Here is a 20,360-nt window from a genome sequence, read left to right as displayed (position 1 = left end):
CGTCTCCTTGAGAACCTCCCTGGCCAGGGATAGATGGCTTAAGATGGCAATGCTGAATTCATAAACTAAGGCACTGAGAAGGAATGCGTTTCTTAGGGATGAGAGTAGCCACCACACGCAGAGGGCAGCGTGAGCTACAAAGCAGGCTCATCATCTCGTCTCTCCTTCCACCTCTCCTCCTGGATCCCTCAACCAGCCTGAGTTCCCCACATGACCTCAGCTCAAATAACCGGTTCCTCAAATAAACACACAAACCCCTCTCTCCTTCCTCTCTTTCCCCACTCAGCCCCGCCTTGGCTCTAGAATAACAGGTCAGCATATTTCATACCAAGATGCCAACAGTTACAAACCCCAAAAGGGAGGCTTGTTAATGGAAATCAACCTCAACTCGTTAGCTTCTTGGAGAACTTCCAAGTGTTGGTGATTAATTCTCACTTCTGAATACACACGTGTGCACACGTGTTCCCCACTCACCGGTGCCACAGGATCCAGTGACTTAGAACCCTAATCTTACAAGCTTGCCAGCCCTTCTATAAATAATGGCTTTTGGGACAAGGTGACTTTGGGGTAAGAGTCCCTCATTTCAGGGGAAAACAAATATAAAGTACAAAACACAGAACGGTTTTTACTGCTCTCGCTCCTCCCAGGACCAGGACCCTCAATAAACACCGAAAGGCCTATGGACCACTGGTCTTCAGGAGGCTTGGCCTCCCCCTTGAGTCTAATCCCACCCAGCCTAGAAAAGGGAAGTGATGCCAGGGCTTCTGAGCACATTCACTCACCACCTGGTGGCCTGGCATGGGGACAGATGGGGACACGCCATAAAACCAGGAAGCTGGAGGCACCATACCTTTGCAGGTGAAACATTTGATGTGGAAATGTTTGGTCTGGACCCGAAGTACTTCACCCTTGCATGGCTCCCCACATTTATGGCAGTGAATGACAGGCTTCTCCGACGGGTGGTGAGGGTCCTGAGGGTGGGCCACTGGAAAAAAACAAGAGACCCATGTGAGTAGAAAGCATTCCTACAAAAGCGGTCATGATGGGCGTACAGAAATAGCCCCATAACTATGTTATCCAATGAGCCACACGTTGACTCAAGAAGGACAAACTGAGCCCCTTCCCCGAGCCATAATCATGAGGATACACGGAAAAAATAAGAGAATGGTGGCTTTAACAGTCCAGTGTGGAAAACACGGGGCTTGGTCCTCTGGGAGCCAGCACCCCTCTTTCTTCCTCCCACACCTTTCTAGGACTACATAATTGGGCCATTAAATAGAGTATACTGTTTGGTTCAATATTTTGTATTAGATATTTGTAATATGTCTTTATCTTGGTTTAGAAACACCTGTCAGTAAGGAATTCACTGTAGATTTAAGTTCCTCGAAGCAGGGAACAATTTCTTAAAGTTCCTATTTTTCTCCCCATTTGTACTTCTCCTTCCTTCTCCCCAGCTCCTCAGAACACTGCAGAGCGCTCATGCGCCAAAGGAGCTCAGCAAACGTTTCTTCACTCGTTAGGTAGCACGCACTGGCCAGCGGCTCGGCTGGTCTACCAGCCATCCCCGATCTTCATCTGGCAACTCAGGTAACCTGCGGAGGCCTGTGATAAGCCTCGTGTTGTGGGCCCATGTCCTGATACACACAATGCGGGCGGTAATTTTTTTTAAAAAAAAGAAGTTCCTAGTTACTGTATGGATCTCTCTGAACCTCAGCTTCTTTTCCTGTAAAACAAAGGGGATTGGATCAGGCTCTAAAATCACAGAACAGGGCTTACTGGCCTTATTCTCTCAGTTTCCAGAGGTTTGTCTTCAGAAAACAAAGTCCCGCCCCAGGGATAGGATTTACGGCCTCTCCTTTATAAAAGACCGAGAGAAGGTCGGGAGAGGACACTGTGGCTTTAAGCTGACCAAAGGTCTTCAGGGAACTTGCAATTCCTCCAGCCAGAGAATGCAGGTAGGCATTTTGTGCTGGTTCCCCCCCCTCCCCGATTTGGGTCCTCAGGAGGAGGACCATGTGATATACAGAAATGGATTACATAAGTATTCACATGAGCATGAGATGGGATAAGAACAGTGAACCTAAAATTAATCAACCAGCACAAAGAACAAAGATGATCTTTTTTCCTGCAACTGTAAAACCAGGTTGGACGGGGGGAGATGTGGGGCGATATGCTGAGACTCAATTTAGAAAGCCCATTCCAGCAAGGAGCTCGCTGGATACCACAGGTATAATGGTGCCTTGTTTCTCTCAGCCCCCCATCATGTTCGCATTTCACCTGGAAAGAATTTGAACAACCCGGTCCAAATAATCCATTACTAGCTCAATTCTGAGAAACAAGGTGGTCCCTGTGAGAGTCTGACTAGGAGCAGGTGTGGTTTCGGGTTGAACACCTGATCCAAATTCTCTGCACTGGCCCTGGGGAGTGTCCACCAAAGGTACCCGCGCGGTGACACACCTGCATTTCCTCACCTGCCCCCGGGGACCCCTCTTGGAAATGTGTTACAACAGAAGTCAGTGTTACCTAAAGGAACTAGGGAGGGGCATCCTTTCAAGACTGCTAAAAAAGCCACTGACTGTTAAAGTGATGTGTAACGAGGCCCCAAATCTATTCGCCTGGGCATTAAAACAAGTTTCTCTTGGGGCGCCTGGGTGACTCAGTCGGTTAAGCATCTGACTCTTGGTTTCAGCTGAGCTCATGATCTCAGGGTCGTGAGACTGAACGCTGAGTCGGGCTCTGAGCTCAGTGAGGAGTCTGCTTAAGGTTCTCTCTCTCCCTTTGCCCCCCCACCCCATACGCATGTGTTCTCTCTCTCTCAAATAAATAAATCCTCATTTATTTAATGATTTTATTTATTTATTTTTTGAGAGAGAGAGAGAAAAAGAGCACAAGCAGCGGGAGCAGCAGAGGGAGAGGAAGAAGCAGGCTCCCTGACAAGGAGGGAGCCTGACTTGGGACTCGATCCCAGGACCCTGAGATCATGACCTGAGCTGAAGGCAGACGCTTAACCATCTGAGCCACCCAGGTGCCCTACTAAATAAATCTTTGGAAAAAAAGTTTATCTTTACAATATCTGCTTCATGTACTGGAGAAGAATATGAGGTTTTTCATTTTTTGGGTTTTTTTTAAAGTTAATGTCTGCTTCCCACGAGAATGGAGGCGAGTGATATTTTTTCAGCCTCTAGCTACTACATGCCAGGCATGGTGCTAAGCGCTTACCCGTTCTATCCACGCACTCGTGGTCATGTGGTAATATTGTTCCCATTTGACAGGTAAGTAAACAGAAAAAGTCCTTGAGCAACCTACCCGAGGAACGGTAGGCGGAAGCTTGAAGGTCTACACCCAGGTCTTTCTGACCCCCAAACTTATGCTTCTCCCGTGTCCTTTGTCTGAGTCACAAATTGTTACAAGTCAGGCAATAAGGGGCTGAGCCAAGCTCCAGTGCCGTTCTAAAAGCAACAGCTAGGACTTGACCGACGAACGGAACACACACAGCGTGTGATATAGTATTGCTTGTGGGCATGGCACTCAGTGGTACGCCTCAAAGTAGCTCTGCGGACCCCCTGAATCAGAACCCCCCCCCCGTGCCATAGATTAAAAATGCTGATTTCTCAGCCCCACTGAACTCGGGGTGGGAATCAGCATTCTATCATTTTCGTAAGCTCCCCAGATAATGCTCTCTCTCTCTTTTTTAAAGATTTTATCTATTTGAGAGCAAGTGCAGAGCGAGCAAGCGAGCGAGAGAGAGCACACGAGCAGGGGAAGGGGCAGAAGCAGGCTCCCCGCTGAGCAAGAAGCCGGATGTGGGACTAGATCCCAGGACCCTGGGATCATGACCTGAGCTAAAGGCAGATGCTTAACTGACTGAGCCACCAGGCACCCTCCTGGGATGATTCTCATGCATACTATAGTTTAAGAACTATTTTCCTTTAAAATTCAAACAGTATGGATAAGCAAGTTACAGGAACGTTAGAGTGAAGCACGCAAGCCACCAGGCCATCCTCTTCAGGGACTTTGGGAACGGCAGTGGAGCACAGTGGGTCTCTGGCCACAAGGCAGAACACATCTTGGGATAAGAACTCTGCACTGCGGTTTCTCTTGACACTTGAATTCTTTCTAGCTAAGCAAGTAAGCCGTGCTGAGTAATGATGAGGGAAGGAAAATATCATTTCACTTCTTGGCTTTTCCCTTTGTCTCCACAAAGGTGCCAGTGCAACGGCTGGCACCAGGCACCAAGGTCAGAATTGGGATCGGCATTCGCATTTTGCAAGCATTTCCCTTTGGAAATATATATTACACTCTGAAGTCCTCCATGCCCAGAGCTGACCTTTGTGTTCACCCAGAGACGAGCAGAGCCTCTAGCACGTTTACTTGCCTTTCCATCATCTGTCAGCCCAGACGGACACGTATCAGAACCACCCCCTTGTGGGGGGCGCCTGGGTGGCACAGCGGTTGAGCGTCTGCCTTCGGCTCAGGGCGTGATCCCTGCGTTATGGGATCGAGCCCCACATCAGGCTCCTCCGCTATGAGCCTGCTTCTTCCTTTCCCACTTCCCCTGCTTGTGTCCCTCTCTCACTGGCTGTCTCTGTCAAATAAATAAATAAAAAATCTTTAAAAAAAAAAAAAAAGAACCACCCCCTTGTGAAGGAATGGGCTTTTCTTAGGAGAGAACGGACGAAATCCAAAGACCAAACGAGAGCATTCTCATTTCATCCCAACAGGGTCGACCAAAGAATCTCTCTCCTTTTTAAAGATTAATGAAGAGGTTCGTTTTACATAAGTGCCTTTGGCAGTTTGGTTAATACCAAATATACGTTCATTGGCTCAATTTTACATTTTTGAAATATGCTGAGTCAGTTGCAATATGGCTATGACAGTAATTCCACACTCCTCTTATTGCCAGCTGGCTTTGTTGCTAATTTTTACACAACTGCTCCATCTTTCCGAGCCTGGGTGGTCCACACTTATTCTACTGACTGGGAGACTGAGGGACGAAGAGCTTACATTCCTTACCCGAAGTCACTAGCAAGCTATTGGCAGACGTACACGTAAGAGTCAGGCTTCCTGACTCTTTCTCTGCACCCAGCAGTCAGTGATTTGCCCTGGAACTTGCATAGACAAGCTTAAAATCTTTCGTAGCTCAACAATTCATTGCTAAAATAAGAGTAGTACAATGAAATACCAACAGCATGGCTGCGTACTTTCTGAATAATGAGGAAATATATATGAAGAGCTAAGAGTCCATTTGCCCAGAAAGGCAAAGGGATTCCTCCACTGTGTAATATCCAGTTTGGAGGGATTCTGGCTACACAGATAAGCAGCCCATTGCAAGCTGGAAAGTTTCACATTGTCACAGGCAAGCAAGGCCAGTCACATCTCTGAAACTCCAGTTAAAAATGGAAGTCAAGACAAGGTAAGAAACAACAATTGTTGGAGAGGATGTGGAGAAAGGGGATCCCTCCTACATTGTTGGCGGGAATGCAAGTTGGTACAGCCACTCTGGAAAACAGTGTGGAGGTCCCTTAAAAAGTTAAAAATTGAGCTACCCTATGATCCAGCCATTGCACTACTGGGTGTTTACCCCAAAGATACAGACGTAGTGAAGAGAAGGGCCATATGCACCCCAATGTTCATAGCAGCAATGTCCACAATAGCTAAATCGTGGAAGGAGCCGAGATGCCCTTCAACAGATGGCTGGATTAAGAAGTTGTGGTCCATATATACAATGGAATATTACTCAGCTATCAGAAAGAACGAATTCTCAACATTTGCTGCAACATGGACGGCACTGGAGGAGATAATGCTAAGTGAAATAAGTCAAGCACAGAAAGACAACTATCATATGATTTCTCTCATCTATGGAACATAAGAACTAGGAAGATCAGTAGGGGAAGAAAGGGATAAAGAAAGGGGGGGTAATCAGAAGGGGGAATGAAACATGAGAGACTATGGACTATGAGAAACAAACTGAGGGCCTCAGAGGGGAGGGGAGTGGGGGAATGGGATAGACTGGTGATGGGTAGTAAGGAGGGCACATATTGCATGGTGCACTGGGTGTCATACGCAACTAATGAATCATCGAGCCTTACATCGGAAACCGGGGATGTACTGTATGGTGACTAACATAATATAATAAAAAATCATTAATTAAAAAAAAAAAGATGGAAGTCAAAAGTGCCATTTTGGATGCATTGCTTTTGAAATGCCTATGAGGTATGGCCGGGTATAAGATGGGGGGATTGAGATCAGTAAGGAAATCCCAGTAACCTTCAGCGACCCCAAGCAGGGGCCACTACAGGTGGTAAGAACACCACGAAGATTAGGCAAAGCCCTTCCTTCCAATCCAGAACCAGCCTCGTCTTGCCCAACAGACCATGGAACTAGACCCCTAGAAACAGAACATCTGAGAAAGCAAAAATCTCCTTAGCAGGTGATAATCACAAACCCATGACAGAGTATGCAGTGTGAGTTAAAACTTGCCCCGGGTTATCTGAGATAGTCAGAACCCCCTCTTCTCCCCATGGCCCCAGCACTCCATTAGCTAGCCTTCGGACCTACAGTGCTTTGTGCCTGATGGCTTTTGGAGTGCGCGCAACTGCTTTGTCTTATCTCACTCTTAAGGAGCCCCACGAAGGAAAAACAGGGAGACCCTCAACCCCAGGTAACAAATGGGCAAACAGAGACTCAGAGGAACAAAGTGACTCCTCCAGGGTGAAACAGCCAAGAGATGGAGTTGGCAGCCAATGTACACTGTGTTGTCTACACTCAGACAACCCTTTAATCACTGCCGCTTGGAACCTTGAGGTCATCCTTGATTCTACCCTCTTTTCCTCTCCCATTAAATTCTGTCCACTGTCACATCCCTAGACTTCCCCTTCTCTCACTACACGAATCCAGCCTTCGACCCCTTTTTCTCAGAGTGTGGAGAGTTTCCCACTCCCTGGCTCCTTCTTCTTCAGTGCGACCCGCAAAGAGCAGCCCACACAACGAGGTGGCACATAAGTCCCCATTCCCTAAGTGTGGGCTGTGCTTGGTCACTTCTTCCAAAGAGGACAGTATGGACAGGTGGGAAAAGGGTGACTGAACAGTGGGCAAATCTGATGAGCGCTGCCTCAACCAGGTGCTCAAGGTCAACATCATCAGTGACGGCCACACAGTTTGTACCCTTGAGATGATGTGGGCAAAACTGTCATTTTGCCTCTGTGATCTTCCTTCCCCAAAAAACCCATAATCCTAGCCTAATCATGAGAAAATGCCCAAATTGAGGGACATTCCACAAAAACCTGCCCAGTACTCTTCAAAATTGTCAAGATCACCAAAAACAAGGAGGAAAGTCTTCTTGTCATAGCTGTAAGGAGCCTGAGATGATTGGGAACCAAAGGTGATGCGGCGTCCTGAGGAGATCCCAGAACAGAAAAGGGATATCGGATAGAAACTACGGAAATATGAATGAAGTACTGACTTTAGCTAATACTGCATCTATACTGGTTCATTAATTATAACAGTATTATATTAACGGTGGATGTTACTAATGTGGGAAAGTAGATGGAAATCCCTTACACGAACTTCTCAAATTTTCTATAAATCTAAAACTGTTCTTAAAAAATAAAGTTATTATTCAAGTAAAAACAAAAGAACTTTCAATAGCTCTCTCAGTCCCAATCCATCAAGTCTAAAGTTGTCCGTCTAGCTTCAGGGATCTTCAATAACACAGTCCACACCAGCTATTTTGATGTCTAAGAAGGAGCTACATTTGCTGAGTACTTAGCACTGTGCTAAGTGGGTTGTTTTTTTTTAAGGTTTTATTTATTTATTTGACAGAGAGAGAGCACAAGTAGGCAGAGTGGCAGGCAGAGAGAGGGAGAAGCAGGCTCCCGCGGAGCAGGGAGCCCGATGTGGGACTCGATCCCAGAACCCTGGGATCATGACCTGAGCCGAAGGCAGATGCTTAACCAACTGAGCCACCCAGGCACCCTGTGCTAAGTGGTTTTGAACTCAGGCAGTCCAACCCCAAAGAATGCACATGAAAACACTCTATTTTTTGTTTATGTAAATATACAAATACCCCTTAGGTTGGGGCTTCTCACCAGTCCCTGATCTATGATCTTCAGCATCCCCAGAGCCTTCACGCACGGCTCTGTGCCTCACCTGCAATGGTTTCTCCTCTCCCCACCTGGCCAAATTCAACCTGACCCATGGGGCCCCGCCTAGCTCCTGGCTCTTCTCTGAAGCTCTCACTCTGGGCTATATTGATCAAATATTTCATTCTCCCACACGTCCTCCTGCACTAAATCCCTGTACTGTCACCCAGCATTTGATTTGCTCTTGTTTTGGGCTACTTTGCTTTTGTTTCACAGTGTATCAACGGTGGCTCTATACAAGTGCTAGCTTAATGGTCAGTTCCTCCCAATTTCTGGGATACTTCTGATTTCACATGTCGAATAATCTGAGTTGTCATCTCTGTACTTCTCAGCTCAATTTTTGGATCAGGGAAAATACGGTTACCACCCAATACCATTCTTGGAGCATCCCCCACATGAAGCCACGGAATTCTGAATTTATGGCATCTCAGTAAATAACTCCCTAGCACCATTCTATTATTACAGCAGGTACAACGTACCGAACACTGACTACGTTCCAGGCATTAAGATAACTACTTTATACCCATGATCACAGAGAATCCTCACAAATGCCTTACGGCGGTGCTGTCCTATTATTCCTAAGGAGAACACCACGGCTGTGTACCTTGCTCAAGATCACACAGCTAAGAAGTCGTCTGACTCCAAAGCCCGTGCTCTGAAGCACTGTGTAGGGGATTTCCACAGGAAAGTCTTACCCAGCACAGAAGGAAATCAAGCCAGTGCAACGTACTAGCTAAATTCTGATTACACAGCTCAGAAGCAGTGAACACCCAGCTGCATCATAATCCCAAAGGTAACACCTGCTAGTAAATAAGCAGATGGGAATAGCACTTCACATACAAAAGGAAATTATTCCAGGCTGCAGCAATTTCTGGGAAAAGAACACTCACAGGGTGAGGGTGATACAGGGAGGAAACGCAGCCGGCCATCAGGATGCCCTCCCTGCAGGCTCCACCCTGAGCACAGGCCTAGATGGGTCTCTGTGAGGATTCATCTGGATTTGCAATCACGAAATGATATTCTGCCGGTAAGGTTGGTTTCTGCTTCAAGGTGGGAGCCCTGTTCTCCTGGGAGTCTGCATTTCAGAAACTGCTGGATTACCTAGCATCTTTTCTCAGCTTCTACTCCATCAGTTCCCATTTGATTGTAAACACACAGCACAAAGATGTGTTCTCCCTGCTCCCGCTTCTCTCCACCTCCTACTCCCCTTCTTTGTGCTAGAAACTGGCACTGGTGGTATTGAGCCCGGGAAACAAGAAACTCAAGAGTTTCAATAAATGCATAGAGTGCTTAATTTGCAGTTTACCTAAAAGTCCATTTCCTGCTGTGGCAAGTGGTAGTTACTTAAAGCTACACACTGTAACCCCGTCATTAGTTGTCCAAAACGATCTTTCTCTTTAATTGGCTTCCACGACCTAATTTTTTTTTATACCATGTTAGTTTGTTAATCAGGATTATTACGTGGCACAAAGCTCAGGGCTGCCTTGGCACAGACACTCCCAGCAGGCGGGGGTGGGGGGCAGTAAGACGGCTGTTCCAGCGGCTCTGCTACTTTCCACTTGTAAGATGTCCCGACACTGGACAGCCTTTCTGAGGCAGTGCAACAGCTCTTCACTATTCCTCCAAACGTAAAAGGCACGGTCAGCATCAGTCAGCTGGGCTCCTGATAATAGAAACAGCCCAGGCGCAAAGCCGGTTAATCTGATTCTCACAAAGCAAAGAGTCCTAGGATTATAATAATTCGGCCAGGAAATTTCCTCCTTGTAACGTACATGACGCTTTGCCCTGATGTGCGTGCCTGCCTTCTCTGTACGATGTAAAACCAACTTGGGGACTTCTCCTCCTCCTTCTGAAGGAGCGACTCCAGAAACACACCTCTGGGCTGAGATGACTCACTGAGGCAACACCCATCCGAGACCTCTCCTAGCCTTTCTCTGACACAGTAGTTTTACTGGGGACAGTCATTTGCTCGGAGTCCCACCTCCTCTCCCTCACAGGCTCCCTGACTCCCAGGCCAGCTTTCCTGCCACATGCTTCTCTTCCCCGAGACAGCAGAAAGGGACTAAAAATACAGGTCTCACCTCCCAGGTGACACAGAGGCCCAAGTCAGCAGCGTGTCAGCAGGGATGGTCACTAACCTGTATGAGCAGACATGTCCCATGTGTGACAAAAATCCCTTCTGAGATTTGATGGAGCCTTTTAAGGTCATCCAGGGATCTTGCATTGTCCCTGCACTAGAAATTCCACTTAGAAATGGATCAAGTCAAGCAGTTGGGCAGTGGCTTCAGTCCGAACCCCGCTGGCACAACACCACATCTTCACCGGCTGCTGGAGCGTCCCCGCCATGCTGATCTCGAGACTGGGAGGGACCACGGTCCCACTGGAGCCGTTTTAGGAATGCGAGTTTAGAGACAGGATCACCGTGTATTAGCATCTGGGCCTAAAGTCCTGGGACAGGGTTTAGCGTAGGCATGGGGCCACTATTGCCTTCTACCCACCCCCCCCAGTTCCAAATCCAGACACCAGAGAGGGGTTTAAAAAAAAGGAAGAACCAAGTCGTAGGTCAAAGTGTCCCTGTGAGCTACACACCGAAGTCTGGTACCAGCACAGGAAGCTCCCAGCTGTCTTCGCCTTGTCTTTCTGGTGGCTTCTACTCACTGCTTAGGATACTCTGGGAAATACCAACTAGTTAAAAATAGCATTTTAAACAAACTAAGGAAAATGATGAATATGGGCATGGTACTTGGCAATTTATAAAAGGTATTCAAATATAATATCTCCCTTGAGCCCATCACCTTTGAATCATCCTCACCTACAATGGTGAAAACTGAGCTTCAGAGATGCTACGGGACTTGCCCCACGAGTGGGGAGCTGGAGCGGGCTCCTGCTGTGGAGAGAGCCGACTGTGCACAGCCCTGCCCACCTGTACGGCCAGTGACTTCGCCTCAGTCGTTTGAAACAGGCCATGGGGGGTTGGGGTGGGTGGCATTGACACCATGGAAACTGGCAGAGTTTACACCTCAGGACCTTGTCCCGTTCCCCTCCCAGAGCTGCTGGCTAAGCCACCAGCACACCACTGTGTTGAAGTTACAATGCTAATAAACAGCAAAATGAGCCTCTTAGTTCAGGAAAATTCTAAATTTCAGAAATAAGAATTCGAACCCCTTTTGAAAAGGCACTCCCACTCCTGCTCTGTGAATAAACACACCAACTCGCCTTCCCCTGGATCTGTCTGGTGTTTGCACGCCCAGTGGGAGACAAAAGCACACGGTTTGAGTTCCCAGCATCCAACATGCAGAATCAGGCATGATTTTACAAATGCTAGCACTCCTCTCTCGGGACCTGAGCTCCTCCCAGATCTGAGGTCCTGGTCCATTCAAGCTTTCTGTAGGACATGACCTTGCCTGGTGCCACCTTTGCAAGAAAAGGCAAACACGCATCATAACCTATTCTTGGTACCTGGCCGGGCGTTCTCCTAGTCATCCAGGCGCAGCATAACTCTGGGTGGTTTGATCATTCTCTTATTTAACTTCAGGGACTCACCTGCCTGAGTGGGAGAGAAGAGACTATCTCTTGAAGTTTAAGAACGCTTAGACTTAGTGAAGTCTAACACTGGGAACGAAAAAAATATGTTTGAAATCCAACATGGGATTGGGGGAGAGGGAACAGAGAAACATTAAAACTACGCCTCCATGAAAACTAAATGCAACCTTCCAATCCTTGGGACATAATTTCTCATCAACAGAGTCAACAAACATTGACCAAGTGAGTGCCGCTGTGCGTGCTGTGTCATTCAGGCTCCGTGGGGACTCCAGACACACGCTAGCCATGCTATCCCTGCTTCTGGAGGGGGCATCCCAGGGACGTGCACAGCCCATGGGAGACCCTACCTGGGGAGCTGATCAACACAGACAGAAAACCACTGAGGACCTTTCCTGGGAGGTGAGGAGTATAGGACAGGCGCAGACACTATGGAGGATTTCTGAAGAGAAAAGCAAACAGTGAGCCAGGACAAAGGGGTGGAGAAAGTTCCTCTAGGGAGAAGAGAGTGGGATTTGACCCTGTGGGGCAGGCTGCAGGTGAAAGGGTGACAGGGAGGATAGTTCAGAGAGCATGGGCACCCTGAGCCCCTGGGGCCTGAAGGGGGCAGAGCCCGGGATATGTCTGGGGGGTGATGGTAAGTCAACTGTCGTCTTCTGAAACAGAGGCTTCGTGGACAAGGGCAACAGAAGGGGGAAAGAGGCAGTATTTCTCCTGTGACACTCCCGTACACCCCAGGTCCTGCCCTCACAGAGCTTACAGTTTAGTAGGGAAGATGGACGGAGGTGGAGGGAAGGTGGAGAAAGGAGAGAGTTAGTGAATGAGAATGAATGGATACGAATACAAGGTAGAGAACAGACCACATGCCGCAGGAAAACTGTGAAATAGGGAAAGAGAAACCAGAAAAAAGGCTTCGAGAAGGAAGCACCCTTTTCAGCTGTGCCTCAACGGAAGGGTAGGATTTAAATGAATGGGAAGGAAGGGGACGGCGGCTTAGACAATGAAGGGTGGGATGGGGTGTGTAGGGACCATCAGGAATCTGGTTTAGCTGAAGCACAGAGGAAGTGAAGGGCATCACGGAATAGAAGACAGTGAAAGAGGTTTGCCCCCGTGCCTCCTCCAAGGACAGACCGAGGAACAAACTTTAAACTTCCTTATTTCCCCCCAGGGGAGGTCTTGAGAGGAGCGACAGAGTCAGGGTATAGCCTAGCTTATCTCTTAGGAGCTGAGACAGGACTATTTTTCAGCTCACAGTGTAGGCAAATTGGGAGCCCTCTGCTCTCACGTGATGGTGTGCGGGGAGGGGTCACCCCCAGCGGTAAGCCAGTCACTCTGTGTTCCAGTCAGACAGACTTGGTGCAAATCCTGGCTGTACCCCTCTTAGCTCTGTGATCCTGAAACAAGTTACCATGCTTCCCTAAGCCTCCATTCCCTCTTCTGTAAAATGGGGATAAATCCTACTTTGATACTTGGGAGGATACATGAGTTAATGCATGTAAAGTGCTCAGCACCTTTCCCGAGAGCCTGAGTGAATGTTCCAGAAACCGAAGCCATTACTCTTTCCGTGGTGCTTCAATGCAGGAATATGGTGGGACACGTTTAAGGTCCTTGATCATAAATACCCAGGTGCTCTACCTCAAACTCAAATATGTTGAATTTCCAGTCATGGTGTCTTCTGCGACTACTGACAATGGACACCTGCTTTTCTGCTGTGTGATACCCAGTAAATGGTCAATTCATCAATGAACCTTACAGCGTTCAGTGTACCATTCCAGCTTATCCCACTGGGCTGTAAACAGGTTTTATTTTAATAGCTTTATTAAATTCACATATCATACAATTTACCTATTTAAAGTGTACGGTTCCGCGACTTCGGGTATTTTCACAGAGTTGCGTGACCATCATCACAATCTAATTTTGGAACATTTTCATCACCCGGAAAAGAAACCTCATACCCATTAGCAGCCACTCCTCGGTCCTTCCCCTGTTCAGCACTTGGCAACCACCAATCTATTTTCTGTCTCTATAGCGTTTAACCAGCAGGTCTGACTAGTGTCTGTTAGTCTCAGCTTTTCAATGTTTGCTCAGCAGTCAAAGGGGACCACTGTATATACACAAGCAGATAGGAACCACCCAAACCCTCTCCACATCTCGCACCTTATTAATGCATGAAATCCTCCCCACTAAGGTATATATTTGTTTTTCACCAGTACATCCCCACCCTAAAAAAATACCCTCATTATCCTTTCATCTCTGTTGCCTTCCTGGGAAAGAGACCATAAAATAGAAAAAAAAAAAAAAAACTGGATCAAGACACCATAGACTCCATTCCTGGCTCATGTGGGAGCTTTCGTGATCACCACTTAGCTAGAAGTGTGTCAACTCTAGTGTCAGCCCAGAGATTTGTCAGAAAATTAGAAACAATGAGACATGCCTATAAGTGATCGATCCCCTCACCAAGCTGGGTATTGGGGGGCGCTGACAGAGTGGTCGGGAGGAATGCAGGCAGTCTGTATCTTCAAACGGTGTGGGCTTGGGACTCAACCGTTTGATTGCTTTGCCACACATCAACCAGAATGGTCGTTTAGGACAAAACTCGAGCACATCATTCCACTCACCAAGCTCTCCAAGCACTTTTACTGCATGACCCAGGACGCCCCCAGTGGTCCCAGAGCCCTGCGTACCTCTCCAGTCTTCCCAGGAGCTCTCCCTCCAGCCCCCAGGCTCCAGTTCTCGCAAGATCTCCACGTGCCCTCTTTGCTTCCCCACGAGGCTCGTCCCCCAGCCATTTGTGAGGCTGGCTGCCTCTCCTTCTGGTCTCACCTGAAAGCAGCTTACCTGCCATCTCTCAGAGCGTCTTCCCCAACCCATCTAAGGAAAGGCAGTCTCCCTGCTTCCCCACCACCCCATCTCTGTTTACTTTCTTTATACTTACAATCTAAACATTCTTTCTTTCTGCGCTCTCCACCACAAGCTTACTGCTGCTATGTCCCCAGGGTCTCACCCAGTCCTGGCACAAGGTCTGTGCCCCATAAATGTGTGCTCAATACATGCATTCATTGAACACGAGTCTGGTTTTCTTCCTTAGCAACAGCCTCCAGGGAAACTGGAGTGGGCTGAATATCTTAGGTTCACGACAGTGTCTATCCATTAGGTAATTCTGGTGATGTCAATAAACAACGAATGACATAAGAGACAACGCTTGCTCAAGTCTCTGACTCAGAAAACAAACCAAAGCTGAAGGCATGAGCTTACTGACGGACCAGTCTCAGATCAAGGCTGGCTCAGTTTCTCTCGGATTGAGAGCCACACAACAAAGCACACTTTCCAGTTGAGCTGACCCACGCGGAAGAGCCAGGGTGGCACCAGAGCCTCGGAAATGTGAGCTACAGCGTCCCCGGGGCACGATGATGCAGAAGAGCAGCCAGGCACCACTGCGGGTGGGCGGCCCGCTGCGTCCCGTGAGAATCCTGAACACATGGGGCTTCGGGCCGGAAGCACTTTAGAAACCATGCTTTTACCAGGTAGGTCTACACGTTCTGGCACCAAGTCTTCATTAGACATCTCATTTCACTGCACAGCAGAGAGAGGAAGTGGAGTCGTCGGCTCGCTTGTCCGGGGGACGTGGGCATCACGAACCCAGCCGGAAGAACGCCTTGGCGAAGTTCTATCACCGGACAGTAGGAGTTACCGGCCACGGGAAGCCACGCATGTGGTCCTAGAGTGGCTCGGCACGACCAAGGTTCACGGCCTCGCTCTGCTTCAGGTAAACTACAAAGCGATTGCCCAGCAGACATGGGTGGGCCTTCCCTGGTTCCTTAACTCATCTATCTCAGCTTTGGTTACTTGCCTGAGTCCTGAAACTAATCTGATCGCCTAACTCCACAACAACGAACATGTCGCCCCTGATTTTTCTCAGCCGGGAGGAATAGTAGTCATAGCAACAAGGGCAAACAATCACTGGGCTCTTGCTGTATGCCAGGCGTTGTTTTTAATGCTCGACATTTATTGAGTCCATTCTCATAACAGTCCTATGAAGTTGGTACTACTAACACCCTTATTTTCTGATGAGGAAATTGAGGCACAGGGAAGTTAAGTGACTTGCCCAAGGTCACACAACTGGTAAACCATAGAGCTGGGATTTGAACTCAGGCAGCCTGGCTGCAGAGCTCCCCCTCATAAATACAACTTGCTTTTCAGGTAAACCTATAAAATCCTGAAGGCTTACGGGATAATTTTACAAAGCCACCAAGGCAAATGGGATGATAATTGTACGAACAAGGGACAAATGAGAGAGAAATGGACACATCCAGGGAAGGGCTTCACAAGTTCACCCTCTGAACCTGTCTCTACTGGAAATTCCAGCCGAGGGCAGTTTGACACTGCCCTCCATTCATTACAGATTTCATTCTCTTACCACCTACATTTTCGTCTTATTTTCTTGGAGAGGGATCTTGGGCCATTCCCTTTGGTTCTGAGTTGTGCACCTGCCCTGCTACTTAGAAAAACAAAAAACGAAACTCTACAGATCAGTTGACCTTCAACTCACTTTACGGACTACCTACAGCACGTCAAGAGCCACGTCTGAAGTTTTTACAAATACGATCTCATTTATATTAATCCTGACAATAAAATATGGAGATGGTCGCATGGTTTTTCTCCCATGTTTTTATTTTTATCAAAGTTTAAGAAACTCAATAGGTCTATATGTGAAAAATGAATATGCTTATAATGCATGATGGCAATTGCCCGCTCCACCCCTCCTGCCAGTCCACAGGCAGATGTGTTCAACGTCTGGTGTTTTTCTGGCCTTTGATGCTCTGTTTCTTTTTTTTTTTTTTTTTAAGATTTTATTTATTCATTTGACAGAGATAGAGACAGCCAGCGAGAGAGGGAACACAAGCAGGGGGAGTGGGAGAGGAAGAAGCAGGCTCCCAGCGTAGGAGCCCGATGTGGGGCTCAATCCCAAAACGCCAGGATCACACCCTGAGCCGAAGGCAGAGGCTTAACGACTGAGTCACCCAGGCACCCCATTTGGTGCTATGTTTCTTAACACTGTGCTTACTCCTGCTAGGTCATTACTTGTTTAACATTCTGCTCTTCCCAGTATGGCGATACCACAATTTTCAGTTAAATCTGTGGGCAGTGTTTAAGAATGCAATGATGGTTCTCCTGAACTCTGGGGTGCAGCCTATGAATAGATTCCCTTTCTTGTACAATATTTTTCATCTTCCGGACTTCATCATTTCCTATTCTCCTGTTTGCCTTTCTGATAAACAGTCTGTCATGGTTATTATGGTTTTTTTTTTTTATCACTTTTTGTTGTAGACCTAGCGATAATTCTTCCCAATGCTCAAACTTATCTGATAACTTACCCTAGAGAGAAAAGTGGGTGTTCTCAGTATGATTTTCACTGAGAAAAAAAAGGGGGGGGAATCTCAGGCAGGGTAAGAGCTTGGCTGTCAGTGCTCTGGGAAGTGGCAGAGACGTGGCACCTCTGATACCAATCCCAGCGTCCAGCTCCTGGCAGCACCCGGCCTCTGGGTAGAGAAGATGGGCAGGCTACGGGCCTCAGAGTTCCGGAGGGGCTGCTCCGCTACAGGACGAAGACAGCAGCGCCCTGGAGGGAAGCAACGCACGGACTCTGTAAAGGACCGGTCTTCACATCTCGTCTCCAAACACCGCCCAGTCGTTCTGCGCAGTCCTGGCCCCCGACCCAACAGTCCGCATGTGCTGCTCTCTGTCCGGCCTTGTTGGCGTGATTCATGTTTAGTATCTGCCTTCTCTGCCTACTTACTATGCAAAACCACAGTATTCATGCTGCCGCCCTGTGGTTGTGTGGCTTTCCCGGCCGGCATGGCCTTTCCCTGAGGGTGTCTCCCTCGTACCAGCTCCTTCCGATGGCAAGATGCCACTCTTGGCCTCTTGTTTCAAGAGTCCAAGCTCATGCAGAGTCCTGCTGTGCATGGCTGGGATACTTCTCACTCAAGAGAGGAGTGATGGCAGACAGGCCTCGGACCCAAAGAATGGCCATGCCTTCCCTGCTGCACTGGAGGCTTGCTAGGACAGCTCAGGCCTTGGACATTCCCGGGTGAGGGGTGCCATCTCTCCAAAGCCCCTAAATTACAGTAGTTCTGGAAATGCTCTGATAGGTCAAAAATGAATCCTATTTATAGCACACGGTTCCCAACAGATGGAGGGGAGGAGCTTCTGCACGGATGGTGGGGTGGAGCTTCTGCACGGATGGTGGGGTGACATGATGCAGGACAGACTGTCCAAGCCCTGAACTTGTCCTTCGCTCCTTGGCTGAGGTACAAAAGCCAGGAAACCCAGTAAGCATGGCCACAGGAAGTGGTGACGCAGAAACACAGGAAAAAAGTCTTCTAAATGAAAAAGTAGTTCCAGAAATACCAGGCTTAGAAGCTGATGAGGCCTGAATGGGGGGTTTCCTTTGGCTTTTCTGCTAAACTTCATCCAAGTAGCATTTTACTCAGTTCGGCAGCTAGGTCAGTTCTCAATTGTATCAAGCACCCAAAAAGAGAACACCAAATTCTGGCCAACTTCTGTTTAGGACAAAATGATCACTGAAAGGTTCTACAATGATTTTGCCAAAACTTCTCCAGGGTTGCTAGAGGGGAGGGGGTGGGGGGATGGGGTCACTGGGTGATGGGCATTAAGGAGGGCACGTGATGTGGTGAGCACTGGGTGCGATACACAACTGATGAATCACTGACCTCTACCTCTGTGAAACTTAGTAATACACTCTATGTGAATTGAATTTAAATTTTAAAAAATTAAAAAATTAAAAACAAAACAAAAAACTTCTCCAATTGCAAGGGAAGAAACCCAATTTAACCAAAACATACCCATTAAGCTGTACTGTGAGAGTACCCAGGAGAGAAACGTGGTTGCCCAGGAAAGCACCTCATTCTGTTTTCAGCCAATAAAACTTTAGTGTAGATGTTCTAAACCAATGGTTTTCAAACTTCAGTTTGACCCACTGAAACATGAAATCGGTTCATGGGATCATGGCCAGCATATTTTAAAAACAGAAGAGAACAGAAAATAGAGTAAATGCATTGCTTCATGTGACTTTTATTTTAGTCATTTATATGCATATGTGCATAAGTCCTGGGTCTTGATGTGTGAAGCTGGGTTCCTTGCCTTGGGTAGGTGTGGGGAGTGCTGCATTAAGCCCCAGACCACAATCTGGAGGCCCTACGGCTGAGGTCTGCCCACAGACATGTTTTGTTTGGCCTACACAAAGATTTTTTTGAAGAGAAAGTTGAATCATTTGCCAACATTTAAACATCTGGAGATTTTACATAAAAATTCCTATTTCTAGTCACTCTTGAAAATTGGAAGCTCCGGCCACTTGGCGCATGTCCCTTCGTGAGAACGAGGCTGGAGCCACAGAGTAGCTTCTCTCTTTCGAGGGCCACACTGTCCGGTCTGCCCCAGTCGCCACTCATTGAGGTCACCTGCCCGGTTCTCGGAAGCATCTGTATGTACACCCTCCAGTTCTAACCCTCCTTAACTCACTCTCACCCACAGAGCCCTCTGTTTACCCTTCCTTGTGTCCACTGCTGTATTCAGTGGCCAACTAGAAGCTCCTGCCGAACTCAGCTGGCTGTCTTTCCTCAGATAGAGGTCGTACTTCACTGCTTCTGTTTTGCCAATTTGACCACCTCTCTCTCTCTCCCTCATTTCCTCCTTAGCCACTTGTTGCACTCCTATTCATCCTTCAAGGCCTAGCCTGCCGTGACCTCGCAGCAAGCAGAATTAACCACTCCCTGCACTGAGGCCCCATATTACATTAACAGTTCTCTGTTAGATAGAGTTTGGGGGCCAACGGTGGGAATGGTATCTGCTAGCCTGGACTCTGCTTATGCTGTATCTGCCTATCTAGAAAACACAAGAAGTTCTGCCATGTGTGAAGGTCCCTAAACGACAAACCACAGCAATGTGATACATTTCACATTGTATCATAATAACTCCTTTACCTGTCTCTGCTCCTTGCTAGAATATGCATGCATTCAGGTCAAGAACTGTATTTTGTTTCGATACCTAGATTGCTTATCTCTTACTGGATTCTGAATACACATTTAAGTAAGTATAACCATCTCCTCCACCAATACATATCATTCATTCATGTATTAGTTCATTCGACATCACTCAGCCCTTAGTACGGAGAAGACACTGTCCAATGATACCAGCTGAATCAAATACCGCCCCTAACCATAAGAAACTTATAGACCCCCTGAAGGCCAATCTTGAATACTCCCTGTTCTAGACAGTCTTTTTTTAAAAAAATCCCGTTGAGACACTAACTCTTCCTTTGAACGCCCACAGAATATCGTTTATGCCCTTTCTACTGCCTCATGTCTCCTTGATTTGCATTCTCAGTCAACACCCCTTTCTACACTGGGTAATTCAATACCCTACTGAAGGTAGGAACTTTTCAGTGCCTCAGGCTACCCCCAAAATGCCTTGCAGAGAGTAGACCTCCCCAAATCTACGAGGTGCTCATTAAGCCCATTGCTGTGGTTCGTCGTTTAGGGACCTTCACACATGACAGAACTTGTGTTTTCTAGATAGGCAGATACAGTATAAGCAGAGTCCAGGCTAGCAGATACCATTCCCACCGTTGGCCCCCAAACTCTATTCCTCGATGGCTAT

The 20,360-nt window shown here is 47.6% G+C and overlaps 1 protein-coding gene across 1 annotated transcript in view; it reads right to left on the bottom strand.

Moving 5' to 3' along the window:
- Window positions 1–20,360, bottom strand: part of LOC121101274 (actin-binding LIM protein 1-like) — a 190,164-nt gene that overhangs the window by 42,989 nt on the left and 126,815 nt on the right. Inside the window, exon 2 of the mRNA XM_040624498.1 lies at window positions 851–985. Coding sequence (XP_040480432.1) covers window positions 851–985 — 135 coding nt within the window. The remainder of the gene's footprint in view (window positions 1–850; window positions 986–20,360) is intronic.

This window comes from Ursus maritimus, unplaced genomic scaffold, assembly GCF_017311325.1.
Source record: "Ursus maritimus isolate PB19 unplaced genomic scaffold, ASM1731132v1 scaffold_7, whole genome shotgun sequence".
Classification (NCBI taxonomy): domain Eukaryota; kingdom Metazoa; phylum Chordata; class Mammalia; order Carnivora; family Ursidae; genus Ursus; species Ursus maritimus.
Note: the sequence above shows the minus strand (reverse complement) of the source record. Positions and strands in the feature narration are given on the sequence as shown.